General features: G+C 41.0%; 1 protein-coding gene across 1 annotated transcript in view; it reads right to left on the bottom strand.

Annotated features, from left to right (window-relative positions):
* Nucleotides 1-62: 62 nt before the first annotated feature.
* Nucleotides 63-17,498, bottom strand: part of mtmr10 (myotubularin related protein 10) — a 30,690-nt gene continuing 13,254 nt past the window's right edge. The window contains exons 3-16 of the mRNA XM_088921016.1: nucleotides 16,845-16,978; nucleotides 15,890-15,962; nucleotides 13,794-13,936; nucleotides 8,829-8,919; nucleotides 7,902-8,073; nucleotides 6,839-6,926; nucleotides 6,511-6,599; nucleotides 5,882-6,012; nucleotides 5,514-5,583; nucleotides 4,333-4,403; nucleotides 3,988-4,160; nucleotides 3,211-3,381; nucleotides 2,738-2,920; nucleotides 63-2,459 (exon numbers count right to left, since the gene is read on the bottom strand). Coding sequence (XP_088777142.1) covers nucleotides 1,860-2,459; nucleotides 2,738-2,920; nucleotides 3,211-3,381; nucleotides 3,988-4,160; nucleotides 4,333-4,403; nucleotides 5,514-5,583; nucleotides 5,882-6,012; nucleotides 6,511-6,599; nucleotides 6,839-6,926; nucleotides 7,902-8,073; nucleotides 8,829-8,919; nucleotides 13,794-13,936; nucleotides 15,890-15,962; nucleotides 16,845-16,978 — 2,189 coding nt within the window. The 3' untranslated portion in view covers nucleotides 63-1,859. The remainder of the gene's footprint in view (nucleotides 2,460-2,737; nucleotides 2,921-3,210; nucleotides 3,382-3,987; nucleotides 4,161-4,332; nucleotides 4,404-5,513; nucleotides 5,584-5,881; nucleotides 6,013-6,510; nucleotides 6,600-6,838; nucleotides 6,927-7,901; nucleotides 8,074-8,828; nucleotides 8,920-13,793; nucleotides 13,937-15,889; nucleotides 15,963-16,844; nucleotides 16,979-17,498) is intronic.

Raw genomic sequence — 17,498 nt, 5'->3', positions numbered from 1 at the left:
CCACACTATTTCTACTTCTTCATTCCTTTTAGGAGGGGGACAACAAAAACCACCACCACAGATATTTAAAAGCAATTTTATTTACACTATTCGGCAAATATTAAATATTGACAATGAATGTATTTGGCCTCTCAGAATGGCAGCTCTGCGCTTACAAAGAAAAAAAGCCCTGTCAGTGCTTTGGACAGCTGGCACTCCTCGATCACAGCTGGGTGAGACTAGCTTAACAATACCAGTTACAGCAGTGGCTCTGAGGTGTGCAGGAAACCCCAGTGAGAATCCAGGGGTCACTACTGGAACGGCCAGGTTCTGCTGCAGGGGTCTCGGACCACCTGCACAGCTCAGGGCTCGGAGTGCGGAATCATCCCTGGCAGGTTTTTGAGCTTCATTTTTTGCATTGAAGGGGAACTGATGTAACGTCAGTTCCATATGGCTTCCAGGTGTGGTAGCTTTGGAATCAGTGAAGTGCTAGTACACAACTGTATGGAACTGTGAAGCAACCCGTTAAAGCAGAAAACAATCCCAGGTCCTTTTAATACTTTTTACATCTTAGTAAGCCCATAATCCCCTTTAAAGGCACAATGGATTACAAATGACCCAGTTTTTAACCATACTGCATAACTAAATAAATATTTATGCTGATGTCTTTTCATCACATTGTGCTACATGAAGTGCACAATAATCACACAACAACAGCTGAGTGCATTTTCAGTAAGGATTAGTGGAAACTAATATAGCTCATACTAAATTGTTTTTTTTTTCAAAATATATAGTAGTTATAGTACCAAGTTTCAAAAAAGAGATCAGTAAATTTCAGTTACAAGTAGGGCCAAAAAAAACTATTTTGATTGCTAATTTACTTACTAAAATTGCTATGTTGTCTATGGTTTTTGCTCTTCAGTTCATTTTTTTTTAATAATAGAGGTCCCACATTCTTGGATTTTGAAGTAGAACAAGATAAGCTGGGAACGAAGAAACGAAAAAGACATTAATGCCCCATATATGGCCAGTGTAACACCATCACCACTCTAAGGACAGTAACCCCAGAGCTGCACAGCAGCCCCGAGAGCCTGTCTCCCAGTCCCAGACTGGAGTCTGTCTGGACCACAAATACAGAGCTGTGTCATGTACATTACCTCTCCTCCTCTTTCAACAGCTCCACAAGCAGGTGTCCAGCCTCCCCTGCAGTCCTGACTTGACAGCTCTATCACTTATAAAAACCCTCTAAGGAGGTTCACTTAACCCCACGATTAATCCAGCAGGGGCTCTTGGGGAAAGGTCAAGGAAAAACCTTAGAAACTACCTTATAAAACTACTCACTATTAATATTTTATATACAGATTGTTCTCTAATAGCTTAATTTTTTAACCCTGTAACACTGGGGATAATGTAAGACTACAATTATGTTCCTTCTCAAAGTCCTGACTACAGTTTATTCAAAAAGAGGTTTAACTTACTTCGCCTTACCAGAAGGTCTACGAATAAGTTTACACATCTTGTGAAATATGTGTAAGGTACCACAGAATAAAAGCCACAGATTCATTTTGCACTTCGTCTAAAACCTGTGTGAATCCGTATCTCTCTCCATCAATTTATAGTCCACTATCAATGTAACTGATTTTCCAAAAATCTCTGCTGAAGACTACTGAAACCTGGCAATAACAGCAAAAAAATGTTACCCTGCAAATTGTGCGGTTTCAAGCTGTTTCATTAATTCCTTTGAATTATCTTGTGCAAAAATAAAACGCCCCCACTAAAGGATTTCAGTCTCCTCTAAGCCGGTCTTTTTACATGCGTTTCTTGTGTTACTGCAAGTGGATCAGACTGTAAAGGGTATGACCACAAGGTTACAAGAGCACTCAGAGCGTCTCACTGGCCAGAGTTTCAGTGGAAAGCCAGATTTTGGCACCACTGAGGAATTTGCTGAGTGGGGTTCCTAGAATGCTGCGCCTACAGAGATTTCCAACGGGAGAAAAGGGGAACGATGATGTCAAGTAGTCAGGGGTCGACAGAGAGTCGCTGAGGCTGTTGACCTTGAAGTACATTTTGCTTTGCTCTGTTTGAGGGGTGCTGGCCGCCGGATACGGGTTACCCTTATACTGCCGCAGCTGGTTCTGCAGCTTCTCGATCTCGTCGGCCAGTAGGGACACCTTGTGGAAGGCCGTGATGAAGCCGCCGCCGTTGATCTGGGCCTCCGGGATCCAGCGCAGGAAGTAGAGCTTCCAGAGCTTGATGTGCGAGGGCAGCAGCTGCGGCAGGAGCAGGCCCTGCAGGTCGGGGGGCCTGGACAGCCATTCCCTGAAGAACTGCTCCGAGGGGCTGTCCTGGGGTTCCCGCAGCTGGGAGAAGTCAGGCTTCAGCCTCAGCACCAGGGAATTCCGTCTGGGAATTGAATCCTGCTCACTCATCAGGCCGTTCCGTAGAGAGGGCATTCCCCGCATTGTGGAGCTGTGGTATTTCTAGGCAAAGGAGAAAAGAGTGTTGACTTTTCGTATCAAGCATCTGTTCCCACACTTAGAAGACTTTGCACTCTTTCTAGTGATCGAGGCCTGTCCACTTTCCACGATCAAACTTGCAGGAGTTTTCTTGTGTTGTTAATGCTTACATTTCTCTCCAAAACTCTCCTTGCTTTCTTAAACTAAACTAATTTTCACTATAATGGAAAGGATGCACTGTGAATAAATACAGCACAGTGCACTAATTTCATGCATATCTCATGACTGGGGAACTACCTTACCTTTGCACGTCTGAATGTCTTTATGGCCCCATTGTGCACAAAGGTAGTGCTCTTCCCTATGTACAGAGGGCTGTTGAATAGAGCCTGGTCTTTAAGTGTGAACTGCTGAGACCAGTCCCACACAGGGGGGAAACGCAGAGCCTTGTCTTCCCCCAGTGGGATATTCTTGCTCCTGGCAAAGTCCTGCAGGACAGCAGAAGAACAATCACTGCTACAGCAGCCACCAAACAAGCCGTAGAAGCAAAATGTGCAACTGTCTTAAGCTTACAAATTCTGCTCTGCAAAAGTTTTGAGGAGTCCAAGGACCATTACTTTAATCTGGACATAATTCTGTTTTTCACTAACTATTTGTAATCTGTCTGGCTGTAAAGCCCTGAATGCGTCCTTTAAACATGCCTTTTCTATCTGTACTGTTTAAAAAGAAGTGACAAGCAGCCTGTGCAGAAGCGGCTGCTGGCCAGCTGTGCACTCACTCTGCTGTGCTCTGCACGCTGCTGGGGGCAGTTGAAGAGGAAAGTGCTGAAGACCGGGATCCACATGCTGTCGCTCAGCACCGTCAAGTAGGTCTCCGTGAACTCAAAGGCGGCTGGGTACTGATTAAGCAGCTGCCACACGCAGTCCAAGAACATCAAGAACAAGGGCGACTGGGGAGAGGCAGAGAGATATACAGCACCTTATAAAAGGATTCAGATTCTTCCTCTTTTTTTAATTTTGTGATTTTGTAATTTTGTGAAATTGCAAATTGAGACCTAGAACTCAGTATTTGGTGGAAGCGTCTTTGACAATGATTAAAGTCATAAGTCCAAAGACTTATGTTTTTATTCTGAAGTGCTGAGAACCATTATTAATGCAAACACAGACAGAGGCCAGTCAAATAATAGTGTGGCTCAATAAGGTAATATTGTGCATCTAAACTAGGGTTTGAATAGTTATGCAAGCATCACTTTTCCATCTTTTTACGTTTCTTTTTTCTTTTTCTTTTTTGCTTTTTTAGTCATGACTGCAAACTTTAAAGGAACGAAAGATGAAAACTGAATACTTTTGAAAGGCACTGTACGCATAAAGACATGCCACGTGCAACACACCCAAATTTCTGAACAACGTTTAGAGTCATGCAGAGGCTAGATTGAAAATGCAGACTACATGCTCTGTCAAGAAGTCCATGGAATAATGAAATGACACTCATACCAACTGGATTCTAATTGATCCCGGATCCAAGGGAGTGTGGGGAAAACAATTTGGACCCTTACCTCCTCTTTCTCAGATTTCTTCAAGTGGTTACACCTATCAAGGAAGCGATACCCTGCCATCACCCACTCCTTCTGCACCAGGCTCTGGAACCCTGTGATGCTCCGGAAATGGGGATCCAGCATCAGCTGGACCAGAGAGGAGATCACACAGCTGAGGTCGCGGTCTTCCTCCTCTGCAGGGGATGAGCGATATGAAGGAAGCACACAAGAAGCAGAGAGTGAGCACAGGGGGGTAGGTAACACACCTGCAGTAATTTGTAGTGAACACCTGGCCTGAAAAATGAAAACTTTAGCTTTTCCCAAAATTTTGGCCTTGACCTAATGAAGCAAGAGAAAAGGTTTTACCTTGCAGAATGACAGAAACATGCTTTCCCTCCAGCATGTACACTAGCTCAACAGAGTGTTTCAGGAACAACCTAGAAAAATAAAGACATCCAGGTGAGAAACACTTACTCAAACAAATCCTTACTTAGTTTATCATGCACTAATACAACAGGGGTATCACAATCTTTACAATTCATCTCAAAGTACCATTTAAAGCTAAAACAGCATTCTTGGGATGTGTGCACAGCTGTCTTTATCAGATCATCCCTGTAGCAGTGAACATGGCCAAACAGTTGTACTAGTTTTTAACCAAGACGAAACCAACTGCAGTCTTCTTAGAGCACCCATGGAGATGATAGGATAGACACGGAGACAGGTAGTGGAGAAAGACCAAAAGCAAAAGTAGAGGCAATTAGTACTATGAGAGACTTCCCAACCTTCACAGGCCAGAACTGCACAACTTTAAGGTATTGTTTTAGGTAATTTTTCACTACAAAAGACTGACACTAGGCCTTAAGTAAGGGGCTATTTTTATAGTTGTGGAAATACATTGTCTATTTGTTTCTTTTAGACATTGTCAAAAAGAAATCTCTTTTTGTCAGTGATTCAGTATTTTGAATAAGGAAATGTGTTCCTATTTGTTTAGTATCTGTTTTTGAGTGTAGTAGTATTTTTCTTTTTTACAATTATGTCATTATATATAAAACTATATCATCATTTTGTTATGAATCCAATCATTTTGTATCATGTCAGAATGGGACACACATTTCATTATAATACAAACAACCACTGTGTACAGTACCTTGAAGCAATAACAGATTTTTAAGAAATCTTTCCTTACAAACTTGAAGGAAACTTCCCTTTTTTTGCTATTCTAACAAGGAATTAATGTCAACAGTTAAATGTTATACAACCTTAAGAGTCACAATACAAAGGCTGGGATTCAAACAAAAATAAGTCACCATGCCAAAAAGAAAAACCTATGAAATCACTACATAACAGACATTCTAGTGTGCATGTCAAAACCATCCTAAAAACACGAATGCATTCTCTGGCAAAAAAAGAACACCAGATGTCTAACATAATGCCAAGTAAAACATTTCAGAATGCTACTTTTAAATTGAAGTTACAGGGGCCAGGAAACAGTCCAAAGAATGAGAGGGATGCACTGCCTGGCAGGGCCTTTTGGTGTTTGTGTGTACCTGACATACTCCAGCCAGCGCGCGCTCTCCATGGACGACAGCCACTTCTCCTCCGTGTCCTCAAAAGGCTCTGTGTAAAGACAAACACACGGTCAGCGCCGCTCTAAAACATCTGAAAAGGGCAAATTGAAGTCAGACTGCATAAGGAAATCCTCTCTCTAATGAACATCTTTTTGTATGTGGAAGAACTGCCTTTTTTCCCCTAAATAACACAACATTCCCTTTCAAAGGGAATTTCACCCATTTTGTGACACTTTGTTTTGTGTTGCATGGGGACGAAATCAATTTTGCCATAATCTGCATTCTATAAGTGTGTAATTTTAAAAACAGGAGAGGAGGACAATGCTTTTATCCCTTGTCAAGCTCACCAATTACGCAGATCTGCTTCAGCTTGACAAAAGCCGCCTGGATGTCTTGTATGGTTGGAAGATTCTTGTCTAAATCACACTTGAACACATCACTCCGCTGAGGATGGCTTTTTGTGATAGCGGTACAAATCCTATGGAAAAAAAACACATGAAGCAAGCGCCTGTCACCTGCAGTGCTAGACAAAGCTCTTGACAGCAAACCTAAGAAAAGAAAGTTCAGCCTAAGTTCAACCTTCTTCCCCAGAGACTGGCTTAATATGAAAACACACTACTGGATCTGTTCTTCTCAGATGACTCCTAAAACACTGATCATATAAGCAAGGAATTCCTACAGTACTGTACTTTTTCATATCCCCAGAAATAATTTGCTAAACAATATTTTAACCTCCTGTATTTATGAATGCATGAAAGTCAACAATTAACTACACTGTGTTGCTTGAAGTTCTTAATAGCAAACCTCAGTGAAAAGGGGCATCATAATTCACACAAAAGTGATCAAACATTGCTGCTTTACTCAACTTATCGTTTAAGTTTTTCTAAAATGCAGGGTAAACAGGCTTTTACATGTCAATGTGAATGATCATGATCATGTTACATGTCAATTGTTCAACGCGTTTGCTTCTACTTACCTTTGGTCTATTTTCCTTTGTTGAACCACGTCTCTGATGCTGGACATTCGAACCAGAGCGCTGCCATTTGGATGATTCCAGCACCACAACTAGGAAAGGCACAGACATCAAATTAGGGATGCTGCAGTCACTACAGACACTGTGTCACCTTTCTAAGTATGTCTTGAAATAGCAGTAATGAAAACATTCTGAATAACAGAAGTGTTAAAAGAAGGTACAGTAATTCAAAATGCATGGTACATAGTAGCCAATCTGCCCTTAAAAAATAAAAACAGAATGTTCAGAATGGCTGGGGTTTGACAGTAAAGAAAACCAGCTCAGCACTCACTGGAATTCGTTTCCCAGCAAAGAATCCAGAAAACTGTTTCAGGTCTTGATCAGCCAGGGAAACAGGGACCACAAAGTATTCTGGAAGACTGAAAATCAGAAGTGGTTACAAAAGATGTTTTTAGGTAAGATGCATCACAGCACTCCTGCAAGTATATGTCTTTTTAGGAAGAAGCAACAGTTCCACTCATTCTCCAGTTATTAAACTCACTAACTGTTATTTTCTTACAATCCTAGAGATAATTACTAAACAATATAAGGTAATTTCCGCAAAGTAAAAAAAAAACAGTAAATGCAGAAATTACAGGGCCTGGGAAATGCACACATGTAGTGATTAACTGCCAGCAAACCAAAGTCTGTGTCCCTGAACATAGCAGCACTCACATCAAAGAGGGGTAGCAACCTCCAGTAACAATACCAGGTTCAATCAGTGTTTTCTTTAAATGCAGGTTTTCTGTAATGTTACAGCTACTATTCACTTGAAATACTCTGTTGCTGGCTGCACACTCAAATGGATTTAGCTTCAAGACAACAGGCTCATTACAGACAGATTCAGACTGGTTTAAAAAAGCTGACGGTTAAATGTTGTAACCTGCTGCTTCGAAAACAAAAGGTGTATTACTGTATGTTCCCAGTGCTCTCTAAGAGTTTCTCCAGGTAAGAAGACAGTGTACTGTAAGCCCAATGCAATAACAAGAAAAAAGCACCTTCTAGTTGTACAAATTAAGTTCAGAGAATATTCATAAAGCAGCACAATGAGACAGCTGGAATTTTAGAGATCTGTCTGTGCTGACCTTTAGCTGGCAAAAAATAATAGCCAGAAGACATGATCTGCTCCAGAGTCCTCCCTTTAATTTTAAGTAACATAATTTAGTTACAATACGAATGGGTTGTGGCTCCCCCCTAAAGGGAAGAGAAAGTGTTCTCAAATAGGAAGCTTTGATAACTGCCTCCTCTACAGAGTAATGCTATGAGTAAGAGATAATGTGAATTTACTCACAGAGGCGTCTAAAAAAAAAAAGTCAGCGAGGCGCTGCTAAAGACCAGAGCCGTCTCCTACACACCTGTGCGAGATGGCATAGCCCTCGTTGATGGAGCACACTCTCCACTCGGAGGCCCCGGTGCGCTTGATCTCTCTGTCCCAGTCGGAGGGGCGGTCGAACAGAGGGGTGTGCTGGCCGGCCGCATCGCCCCCTCCCCCTCCCCCGCCGGGGTCCACGCCGTTCACCCTGTCGCCTGCACACACGCGGCACGCTGTCAGCCTTCACGTCCCACCGAGGGGCGAGAGGCACTCGCTGCTGCTCTCCAACCCGTTTCCGCATCCACGCTCCTCTGGGGCACCGCCCACCCACTTCTGCTCACAGGGTCTCAAAAGACTGCCTTTCTAAATGTGTCTGCATTGTATAATTCCACACTGGGGCGGCACGGTGGCGCAGAGGTTAGCATTGCTGCCTTGCTGGTTGAGTTCCAGATCAGGGGTGCTATCTGTGTGGAGTGTGTACTGTATGTACTCCCCATATGCACATGGGTTTCCTCCCACAGTCCAATGGCACACTAGTAGGTTAACTGGCTTTTTGGAAAACTGGTCTTAGGTGTGTGTTTTGTGTCAGTGTGTTCCCTGCAATGGAGTGGCGTCCCATCCAGGGTGTACCCTGCCTTGTGCCAGTTGCTTGCTGGGATAGACTCCATGTCCCCTGCAACCCTGAGTTGAATTTATTAGAAAATTGAGGATGGAATTATACACTGGAATTTATTCTGAAATGACTAATTATTTCCAATGCAAATGAATTTGAAAAAGAAATCACACGGGCACCGCAAAGTGACTCACAGAAGCCCAAGACGTTCAGATTCACATCCTTTCGCATGAGTTATGCGGGTATGACCAAGTGATGCACTTGTGTTCAACCTGCACATCAAGCTTTGCCTCAAGCTGAACTAGATGTCAATTTCCATGTAGCAGAAAAAACTAAAACAAGACAAAGGCACTGTACCTGGACTGTAATATCTCTTCCCAACGTATTCGAATCCAAACAGGAGCTGGGGATCAGCTGGCTGTGAATAATGGGCTATTGCCAGGCAAACCTTAGAAAACAACAACAATGACAACAGAATTCAGTACATTACGAAAACAACACTAAAAGCACTCAACCCCATGCATGACTTGGCACAGAGTGCTAGAGGTAAGATCAGGAAATGTTTCAGGCTTCTAGAACGTGGGAAAATATTCTATGCAACAACCACTTCTTTTGCCAAAGTGAAGTTCAGAAACAGAAAGACAGGTTTCTCATGGGGCAGTTTTGTTTTTTTTACTTTTTCAACATAAGTCACTAAGCATTACAGTTTTGCAATTATACCATGAGCCAGGATTAGAGCTGAGCTCTTTCAAGCTACAGTGATCTGAACAGCCACCTTGTTCTCTAGCTCACCTGCCACCGCACATGTGTTTACTCTGTGTGTTCAGAGCTTTTCTTGGCTCACAGTGTCTGGGCCTGAAAACTTTCAATAACACTTCCAGCTGAGTCTTGGCTTAAATGGCCAGCACCTTCGTTGCATGAACCTAAACAGTGAATATAATTTATTTCTTAATGATCTTCATAACAGCTGGAGAACTAAACCATGTGCAAAGCTTTTGTTTTTTGTTTCCCCAAAATGAAGCGAAAATTAAAGTGCTAGTTTTAAACTGAAACCTACCTGTGCTTTACATCCAACAAAGACCCTAACTGCAGCCAGACTGTAACTGCATGTGTGTGGAGCTCTCCAGCTATAGAGCTTTAGAACTATACAATGCTGCCTATTCATGAGAGGAATGGCAATAGACTGGCCACACAGAAAATGAACTCGTACAGCACTGCTACTCCCAGGTATGCAATTTCCTTCATATAGGTAGCTATTACAGATCCGCTCCATTCCACACGTCCCAAGGAAAAATAAAAGCCTGGTTTCATATTATAATTGCAGAGTGTAGGTGTAAGAATCCATATTTACAACCTACAGTCTTCAGCTACATTTCAGGAGCTTCCTACAGCGTACAGTACATGGCTAGCACCACACATCTTAACATACTGCAGCAGAAAACCAAGTCACCAAGCCACCACCTTATTAAAAACAGCATATCTACAGGCAGAATTTATCGCCATAAAGACTAGTAAATAAGATGTCTTAGTGCTTTAAAGAAATATACAATGCTAATTAACAGCTGACTATGAAATGTAGAAAAGATGGCAAGAGCATATTATCCAATTAGAGATGAAGACAGATGGTGATGCCTGCCCATGTTTTCGCTGCTCTTGTTTTTACAGACCAACTTCAAGTTGCTTAGGCCAAACAGTGTACATTTAAAGAAAGACCTTGTACCACGAACAGAAATCATTTACAACCTTTAATTAAAACTAGTTAAGGAGGCCTGGAGCACTAACAGATAATCTTTCAGGATGGTTTGCTATTTTTCAGGAGTGCACTGTGATCCTTCCAATTTACAGTATAGTATGTTGTAAATTCCATTTGTTAGTGAATGACTGTGACATAAAACAATGTTTACGTTTTTATGTTTTATGTCACAGTTTTGCCCCCCTAAATGTGACATCAGAAAAAAAGCAGTTCCAAAAATTATAAGTTAAGACATTTATTATTTATGACACTTCTTAAAATACAGCTGAACTGTTTCCTTATGAAAAGAACTCCACATGCGCTGTTAGCACTGTTGCAGTAGTACAGGTGTCATTAAGACAAAACATAACAAATACCCTTAAAAGACTTTCTGAATCTACACAAACATTATGCAAAGCTATGTAAGCAATGTCAAACTACTAAGATACATAAAAGCTACACAGATTCAGCTATAATAAAACCATGGTTTTAACATTTGGAACAGAGACCTCATGTATAAATTCATCTGTGGAGCACTCTTTGAAAGATCAGGAAGCAATGGCTGAATAGGCTTTTTGTTCTCCATTTTCAAAACTGCACACGTTCACATAAGCTGGCAGGTTCCGACAGGATTTAGTCTGGCATCTTGCATGTCTGGCACAGGAGACTTGAAATTTTCCAACATTAACTAGCGGTCTCATTTGCTGGGTAACTCCAGGTTAGATTTACAACAACACGATTAATAGGACCTGCTGTTCTGCTGTTTATATCCCTAACGTGCTGCCCAGAGACCCAGGACACAACGCTGACAAGACAAGTCAGCTCTAAATGAATTGATTACTCAAAAGTTGTTGTATTGTTTTGGAATACTTTTCTTTATCTTCCTTCCCAAATTACCTAATTTTAGCTTTTCAGACAGAGGTACAGCTGTGTCTGGCCTTGGACTGTAGTCAAAAGGGGAGGAAAGATGAATCAGTTTCACAATGGAATTTCTTTTTAGTATCGGTCACTATGCATCACAATTTCCTTAGCAACCACAACTGTTATTCACTGATATATATATAAAATGGTCTGCACAGTGTGTCATCAGTAGTAGGTCTCTCTGTAAACAGAATATCATAAGCAGCTGAGTAAGTACTTAATTGTTTAAAAGGTATACTGTATTTCCACAGAACTAGCCAGGAAGGAGTTTAAAGTCCTAAAACAGGAGGTGAAAGTAAAAAAAAAACAAGCTGTATTAACCCTTAAACTGGCAATGCCTCCCCATAAACTCAGTTCTGAATGTGGTGACCCTCTAACACAACATTCATTGTGGTCTTCCTTCTTGTAATTAATTTAGGTTTAACTAATTCACTTAATAAAATTGAACAGGTAAAGAATGATACCACAGACACTTTAGATTTCCTTGCGAGCACTTTAAAGATTTCAGTTTATCTGGAATTTCATTGGAATGGTCTTACACAGGAACTGCCTGCTGAAGACAAGAAGACTAGAACTGGTCAAAGCATTTTATTTGGAGCGCGAATGGAGTGGTCCAAGCCAGGGCTGTGTTATCAGCTGGCTCTGTCAGGGATTTGCCAAGTGGCAGTGCACAGTTGTTCGTACATGTGTGGGTTGCCGCGGTTTTGCAGGTATATGCTCATTTGGTCACCCCTGCAGGTCACTCGAAGTGCTGTCAGTGAGCACTGCATCACCTCTCGAACTGATACTGGCTCAGCTGTGGCCACTGTGTGGCTCAGAGGGTTGAAAATGGCAAATGGCTCTGACAAAACACATTTCAGAGGAGGTTCTCCTATATTATACAGTACATGCACATCTAAACAATGTATACAAAACTATAATAGAATTCTATTAGAAAAACCGGATTCATGTGGCCAGGTAAATGCATTTTATATCAAAATCCATTAGACCAGAATTAAAAAATACATGAGAGGCTGTGATCTTCAGTTGAACAGAGGGAGCTGATGCTGTGGCAATGTTTACCATAGGCACCTAACAGCACACAAGGAAGCTCAGGTCAGCCAGCTAGAACTGATGCCACAATCTCTCTTCCCAAGCGAAGAAACCTTTGTTCCAAACAGTTCTTATTTCAGACCTCTTTTAAGCTTGCTGCAGGCCACCAGATGAAAGAGCCTCACACAGCGGAGACTGAGTCTAAACCTCTGTCATCGAAACCTGCTCAGCAGGGAAGAAGAGAGACGGGTCACGACTGATGTCATGCCAGAAGCTTCATCATCATCCATGTGCCCACTGGCCCTAGGAATATCAGCCCTCAGATCTCAGGACATCCATAGACTGAAGAGACACATCCCACTTGGCAGGGCTCTGCTTTTTTTCTACGACACTTTGCTCAACAGATCAGCTCAAGTTCTCAGAACTAACTGGATACTTCTTGTATATTGTCCTCCGCTCTGCTTGAAGCTGAAGAGTCAACCATATCAAGCTGCCAGGTTCCTGACTTCTGCATATTACAATCTCCTGTATTGCTAATCAAGTTATTGCTCTTCCTAATGCAACCACATAGTGGATTTTCTCCACTTCCTCTGTTGATACTTGGGTAACGCCTAGAAATATTTAACATCTCAAGACTGTTTCCTCTCCTTTTACAGCCATGATATCAAGTTTTCATCTCGCAGGACTAAAATGGATGAGAAGGCTTTTGTTTCCTGAGTTCTTTCTCACTGGAACCGGTGACACGGCTCGGTTGGGACTTGTGTTTTTATGTATTTTCTGTCTGAGAACATCAAGATTTTAATTCCCACAGACTGTGTAAGATATGTCATCTCAATAAAGACATTAAAATAAATGCTACTGCTGCGAAAACACACATTAGTGTTAGATTTCTATATTTGAGGGAGTTTTAAGGTTATGATTTAAATAAACAAGATTCCCATCTCTTTTTTACCAGGATGTCATGTGGAGAATATATTTGTGAATCCCAAATTAAACATTTAAGCTCCTCAGGTTTTACTCTCTTGTTACCATGCACAGCGAGAACCACTTTCAATGTAAAGAATGCATACAATGCAGAATTTGTGAATACCTAATAATACCACTTTAATTTAGAATAACTGGAACTAAAGGAATCAGACAAATAAGAGCACACAGGCAAGTTGAAGTGCAATAAAGTAACCATAACGTTTGACGTTTCTTAATTATGTCACTTAATTACTGTTAAAATAGAACTGAATTCGCTCTTGGTTTATTTAAGTAACACATGCTTGTCATGCAGCACCCCGGACAAGAGCTGTGTGTAAAACGTATATGACTGTTCAGATCCAGTTTAAAATGAGTTAAAAATGACTGACCATGGAGAATTGATGAATTAATTTTTCCTGAGTAACACAAGGGACCAATAAGCACGTAAGTGAGGAATTCCTTTCCTCTTTCACTGGGATCAATCGCTTTCTTTCTTTTCTTCCTAAACAATGCTGTAATTATCAACCCGCATAAAGCAATGCAGCTGTTCTTCAATGTGAAGTACTCAATCGTCTCGCTCAGGGTCACCGAAAACCTCCCATTGAGAAAAGGGACACCTGAGTGACCAAAGGACTGTTTTCGGGAGGCATTGCCGAGGCCGTGAGCTTTACCTTCTTTGTGCTCTCTGGTCCCGCCTCGTCGAAACGAAAGCGCACCATGCGGAAGTCCTTGCAATAGATAATCAGCTCGGTAGGATTGAATTTGAGCTTCTGGTTGGAACCCAAGACCTTCTGCTTCCCCTTTGCGTCATTTACTGTAAAGGAGACAAAAGCTAATTAGCTGGGACTGAGGCTGATGCAACCCGGCAGCAAAGACCGTCACAGCGCTGTCCAGCAAGCCGACAGATGGAGATGCATGACAGTCACCTTGAGGAAGAGAACCTGAATTCCCCAGACAGCAGCATGGGAAGTCCCTGGAAGTGTAAAGCTTAAAATGTGACAAGACCTACAAAAGTGGTGTGGAAAAAAATGCAAAAAATAAAGGCTCGAATCTTGATTTTCTTAATACTCTTTATTAGAAAGTAAAACTGTCTAAAAAGGGAACAACGCCCTTGGTTTAATGCAAAACCAAAAACTTCCAACTTTCACTATTTACATTTTCAGAACTCCCCCTTCAAAAGCTTCCAGTATTCCTTCTGTGATGCAACTTTAATACTTTCAAGAAGAAGGGACTGTATTTATGTCAAGAAAATGTTCATGGCTTTAATTCATGAAGTACACTAAATCAACCTCCCCTGCCCCATAATCTTCTAAAAAATTCTTAAGAGGATGTTTCAAGTTACTTTTAAGGCAGCATGTTAGACAATTATGTGAAAAATGCTTTTCAGGAATGCAGTCCTAATGTCAAAGGAAATTTCACAATAAAATGCCTGACTTTTACAGGACAGTGGGAGACCAAGAACTAAAATGACTTTCCCTGTTTTTGACCAGCCAGCATTTACAAAGCATCTTTGTTCTGTGCATGGAGACGGAATTGGGCTTCATGCTCTATCTGCTCTTTACAACAGCTCTGTGCTGCAGGCAATGTCAGTTGCAAGGTATGGCACTGATCTAACAAAAACAGAGTAATACTGACTGGGCTTTTCAACTACAGCCAATGCACTGCGCTGACCCCAACCTCAAAAAGCTAGAAGCTTATAAACCGTTCAGTGTGGTGGTTGTATCTGACACCAAGAACCTGTGAATGCTATTAATGATGCATACCTAATGTCAGGCAACCGTGGGTGTAGAAGCATGATAAAAGTAAGTGAAGCCGTGGTCTGCACAGGAATAGAAACGTGAGTGAAGATTCAGTTTATAGCTTCAGTTTGCTCTTTACGTCAGATACACAGTGAGCCTTGCTCACTGCAAAGAACTGTGCTGTGTTCAGAAATGAGACTGGCTGCACTGGAACACAATTTAAAGCCTCCTAGCATTCAAGGTAAAGGTCAGCTTGCCTTAGTTACAGACCTGAAAACAGTCAAGGGGAGGCTGTTTTCAACTAGTCTATTATTTTATATGAGCTATTAAAGACAGCATCTAGAACGCAGGCCTGCCAAGAGTCCATGCCGTAGTATTTTTGGAAACGGAATTATGTGAGTGTTGTAAGACCACCACACATACAAGACATTCTGTTAAGGTACAGCAGGCTACCTCAGTGTTCGTTTTTGAAATCTACTCCTGATTTCAATCACTGGAAACTCTGTGATCAATGCATTGCAAGAATGACCACTTCAACTTTGAACTTACACACCATTTTAATCCAGTTTATTTGAACAGGAATGTAAAATATAAATTAATGAACATGACAGATCAGTGCTTGTTAAATAATTCCCATTGATTTAGCTTTTGGTTTTTCTCAGCATTCACCAATGTAGGCTATTCTATCATCCTGATGTAAATGCATTTTAATTTTGTCTTAAGGGTATCATCTAAAGAGCCAAAGTTGCCACACAGTAACTGGTTTTTGCATGAATATTTAAAAATAATAAACATCAAATAAAATGTGAAATGTATTACAAAGGAATTAAATTTGTTTTTGCTTCATTGCATCTGTTTATTTTATACACAGTTTTTAAACGCTGCAGGCTAAATGGTCTCTAACATTTCCCTAGAGAAACTACAGTGCAGCTGAGATTCCCCGCCGTAGTATCTGCTAAATACTGTATCACAATCTGGTTGCAATTCACAGAAGGTGAAGATGCAAGCCAAAACAGACCGCATCCTACCTGTCACCACCTGCTCGATACATGTGAGCGGAATGTCATGTTCCTCAAGAAGTCGGTTCTTATAGTGGAATTTCTGCAGGAATAAAGACAATAGAAAAGGGACTGAATTTACAGTACAATACACAGCTCTTTACACAGCATTCTACTTCTAAAAATACATGAACATAAATGATCTCTAAAACAATTCTAGTCATATCATTCTAAATCTTGAAATGTGAAGTGACAAGTACTGTTATGCATTTAAAATGTGTAGGAGATACTGTTTAATTAAAATTCATGTTAAATATATGACATTACTATTTGTTTTTCACACTAAGCAAGGTACAAATAAGAGATTTCAATTGAAAGTGCAGTGATTTATTTCTGTTTTATGTGTTGAAAATTAAGAAAAAAAACTTTTTCCAGGAACAATGCTCAGTTGAAGTAATATGAAGTAATATAACCCCTGGGGAACACAGTCACTTCACAACATGCAAATTAAAGTTTTTGAACGCATCTGTCAGTCCACAGAGAGAATTCCTGTAAAAATTCCCATAACGAGAGGAGGCAGGAATTCAATGAAAAGGTGCTTTTTTAAAGGAAGGACAGTGCACAGATGGAACAGCTAAACATCTGCATTTTTACATTTTAAAAAAGAGCAGATACAGCTTTGCACATGTGAACAACTGAGCATGCTGCATGTCACCTGGCATTTTAGTGGAGCACAATATATAAAAAGGACTTTTTGTTTGAGAAATCTTGCATGAATGAAATGCAAATGTATGTGAGAGATCAGATAAAAATCTAATCTGTTTATGGTCTAACACTATCCCTGTGACGGACTGCAATAATGATATAATGGCAGGCCTAATGATATAGTGGCAGGACTTTAACTTCACAAATCTAGAATTTAATATGATTTGAATGTAGTTTTAATTAAGCTAAAGGCATTGCAATGCTCGTGCGGCATACAGACCTGAGGGACCGCGTCGTTGGTAATGAAGGAGATCTTGAAGTTTGTGCACACCAGCTTCCCCCACAGGTCATCCTGGCTGCTGTCAGTCCCAATGCATTTCCTCACAAAGTTCACCTCATTTACTATGATCTCCCCTGAAACAGCAACACAGCAACAGCTTGTCATGCTGTCGAGCCCCTGGATGGAGGGTAAGTGCATTTCTACCCCCCCCAAAAAAGCAACAGAAAACAAGAAGTGCATTAGGCTGCCATCTTTCAACACTTCTCTTCTGTATTTAAAGATTACAAGTCTATTTTAGAATTATGGATTTAAGTTTGTAAGGGATAGTAATTATCCATAAAGAGAAATACGTATTGCAAAACATCAAAGTGACAACTGGATTCTGGCAGGGTGTAAGCTGCACTTGGCTGGTGCAGAGCTGTGAACCAGGTAGAGCAATGAATTTGCAGTTCAGGGTGGCTTCTTTTACTGCAAGAGGCATTTGAGAAAAGTAGTGTCAGCTACTATCTGCTAAGATTTTCAGTAATACAGATCATGAGATACACAATCAATTTTCCTGTTGAGAAGATATATTCACTATCATGCTGCTTCAACATAAAATGACAAAAAGAGTTGCAAGCTTCCTCTTCAGGTTTACATCCTTTTTGTGGTACA

Source organism: Atractosteus spatula, chromosome 7, assembly GCF_055471065.1.
Source record: "Atractosteus spatula isolate fAtrSpa1 chromosome 7, fAtrSpa1.hap1, whole genome shotgun sequence".
In the NCBI taxonomy this organism is placed as follows: domain Eukaryota; kingdom Metazoa; phylum Chordata; class Actinopteri; order Semionotiformes; family Lepisosteidae; genus Atractosteus; species Atractosteus spatula.
Note: the sequence above shows the minus strand (reverse complement) of the source record. Positions and strands in the feature narration are given on the sequence as shown.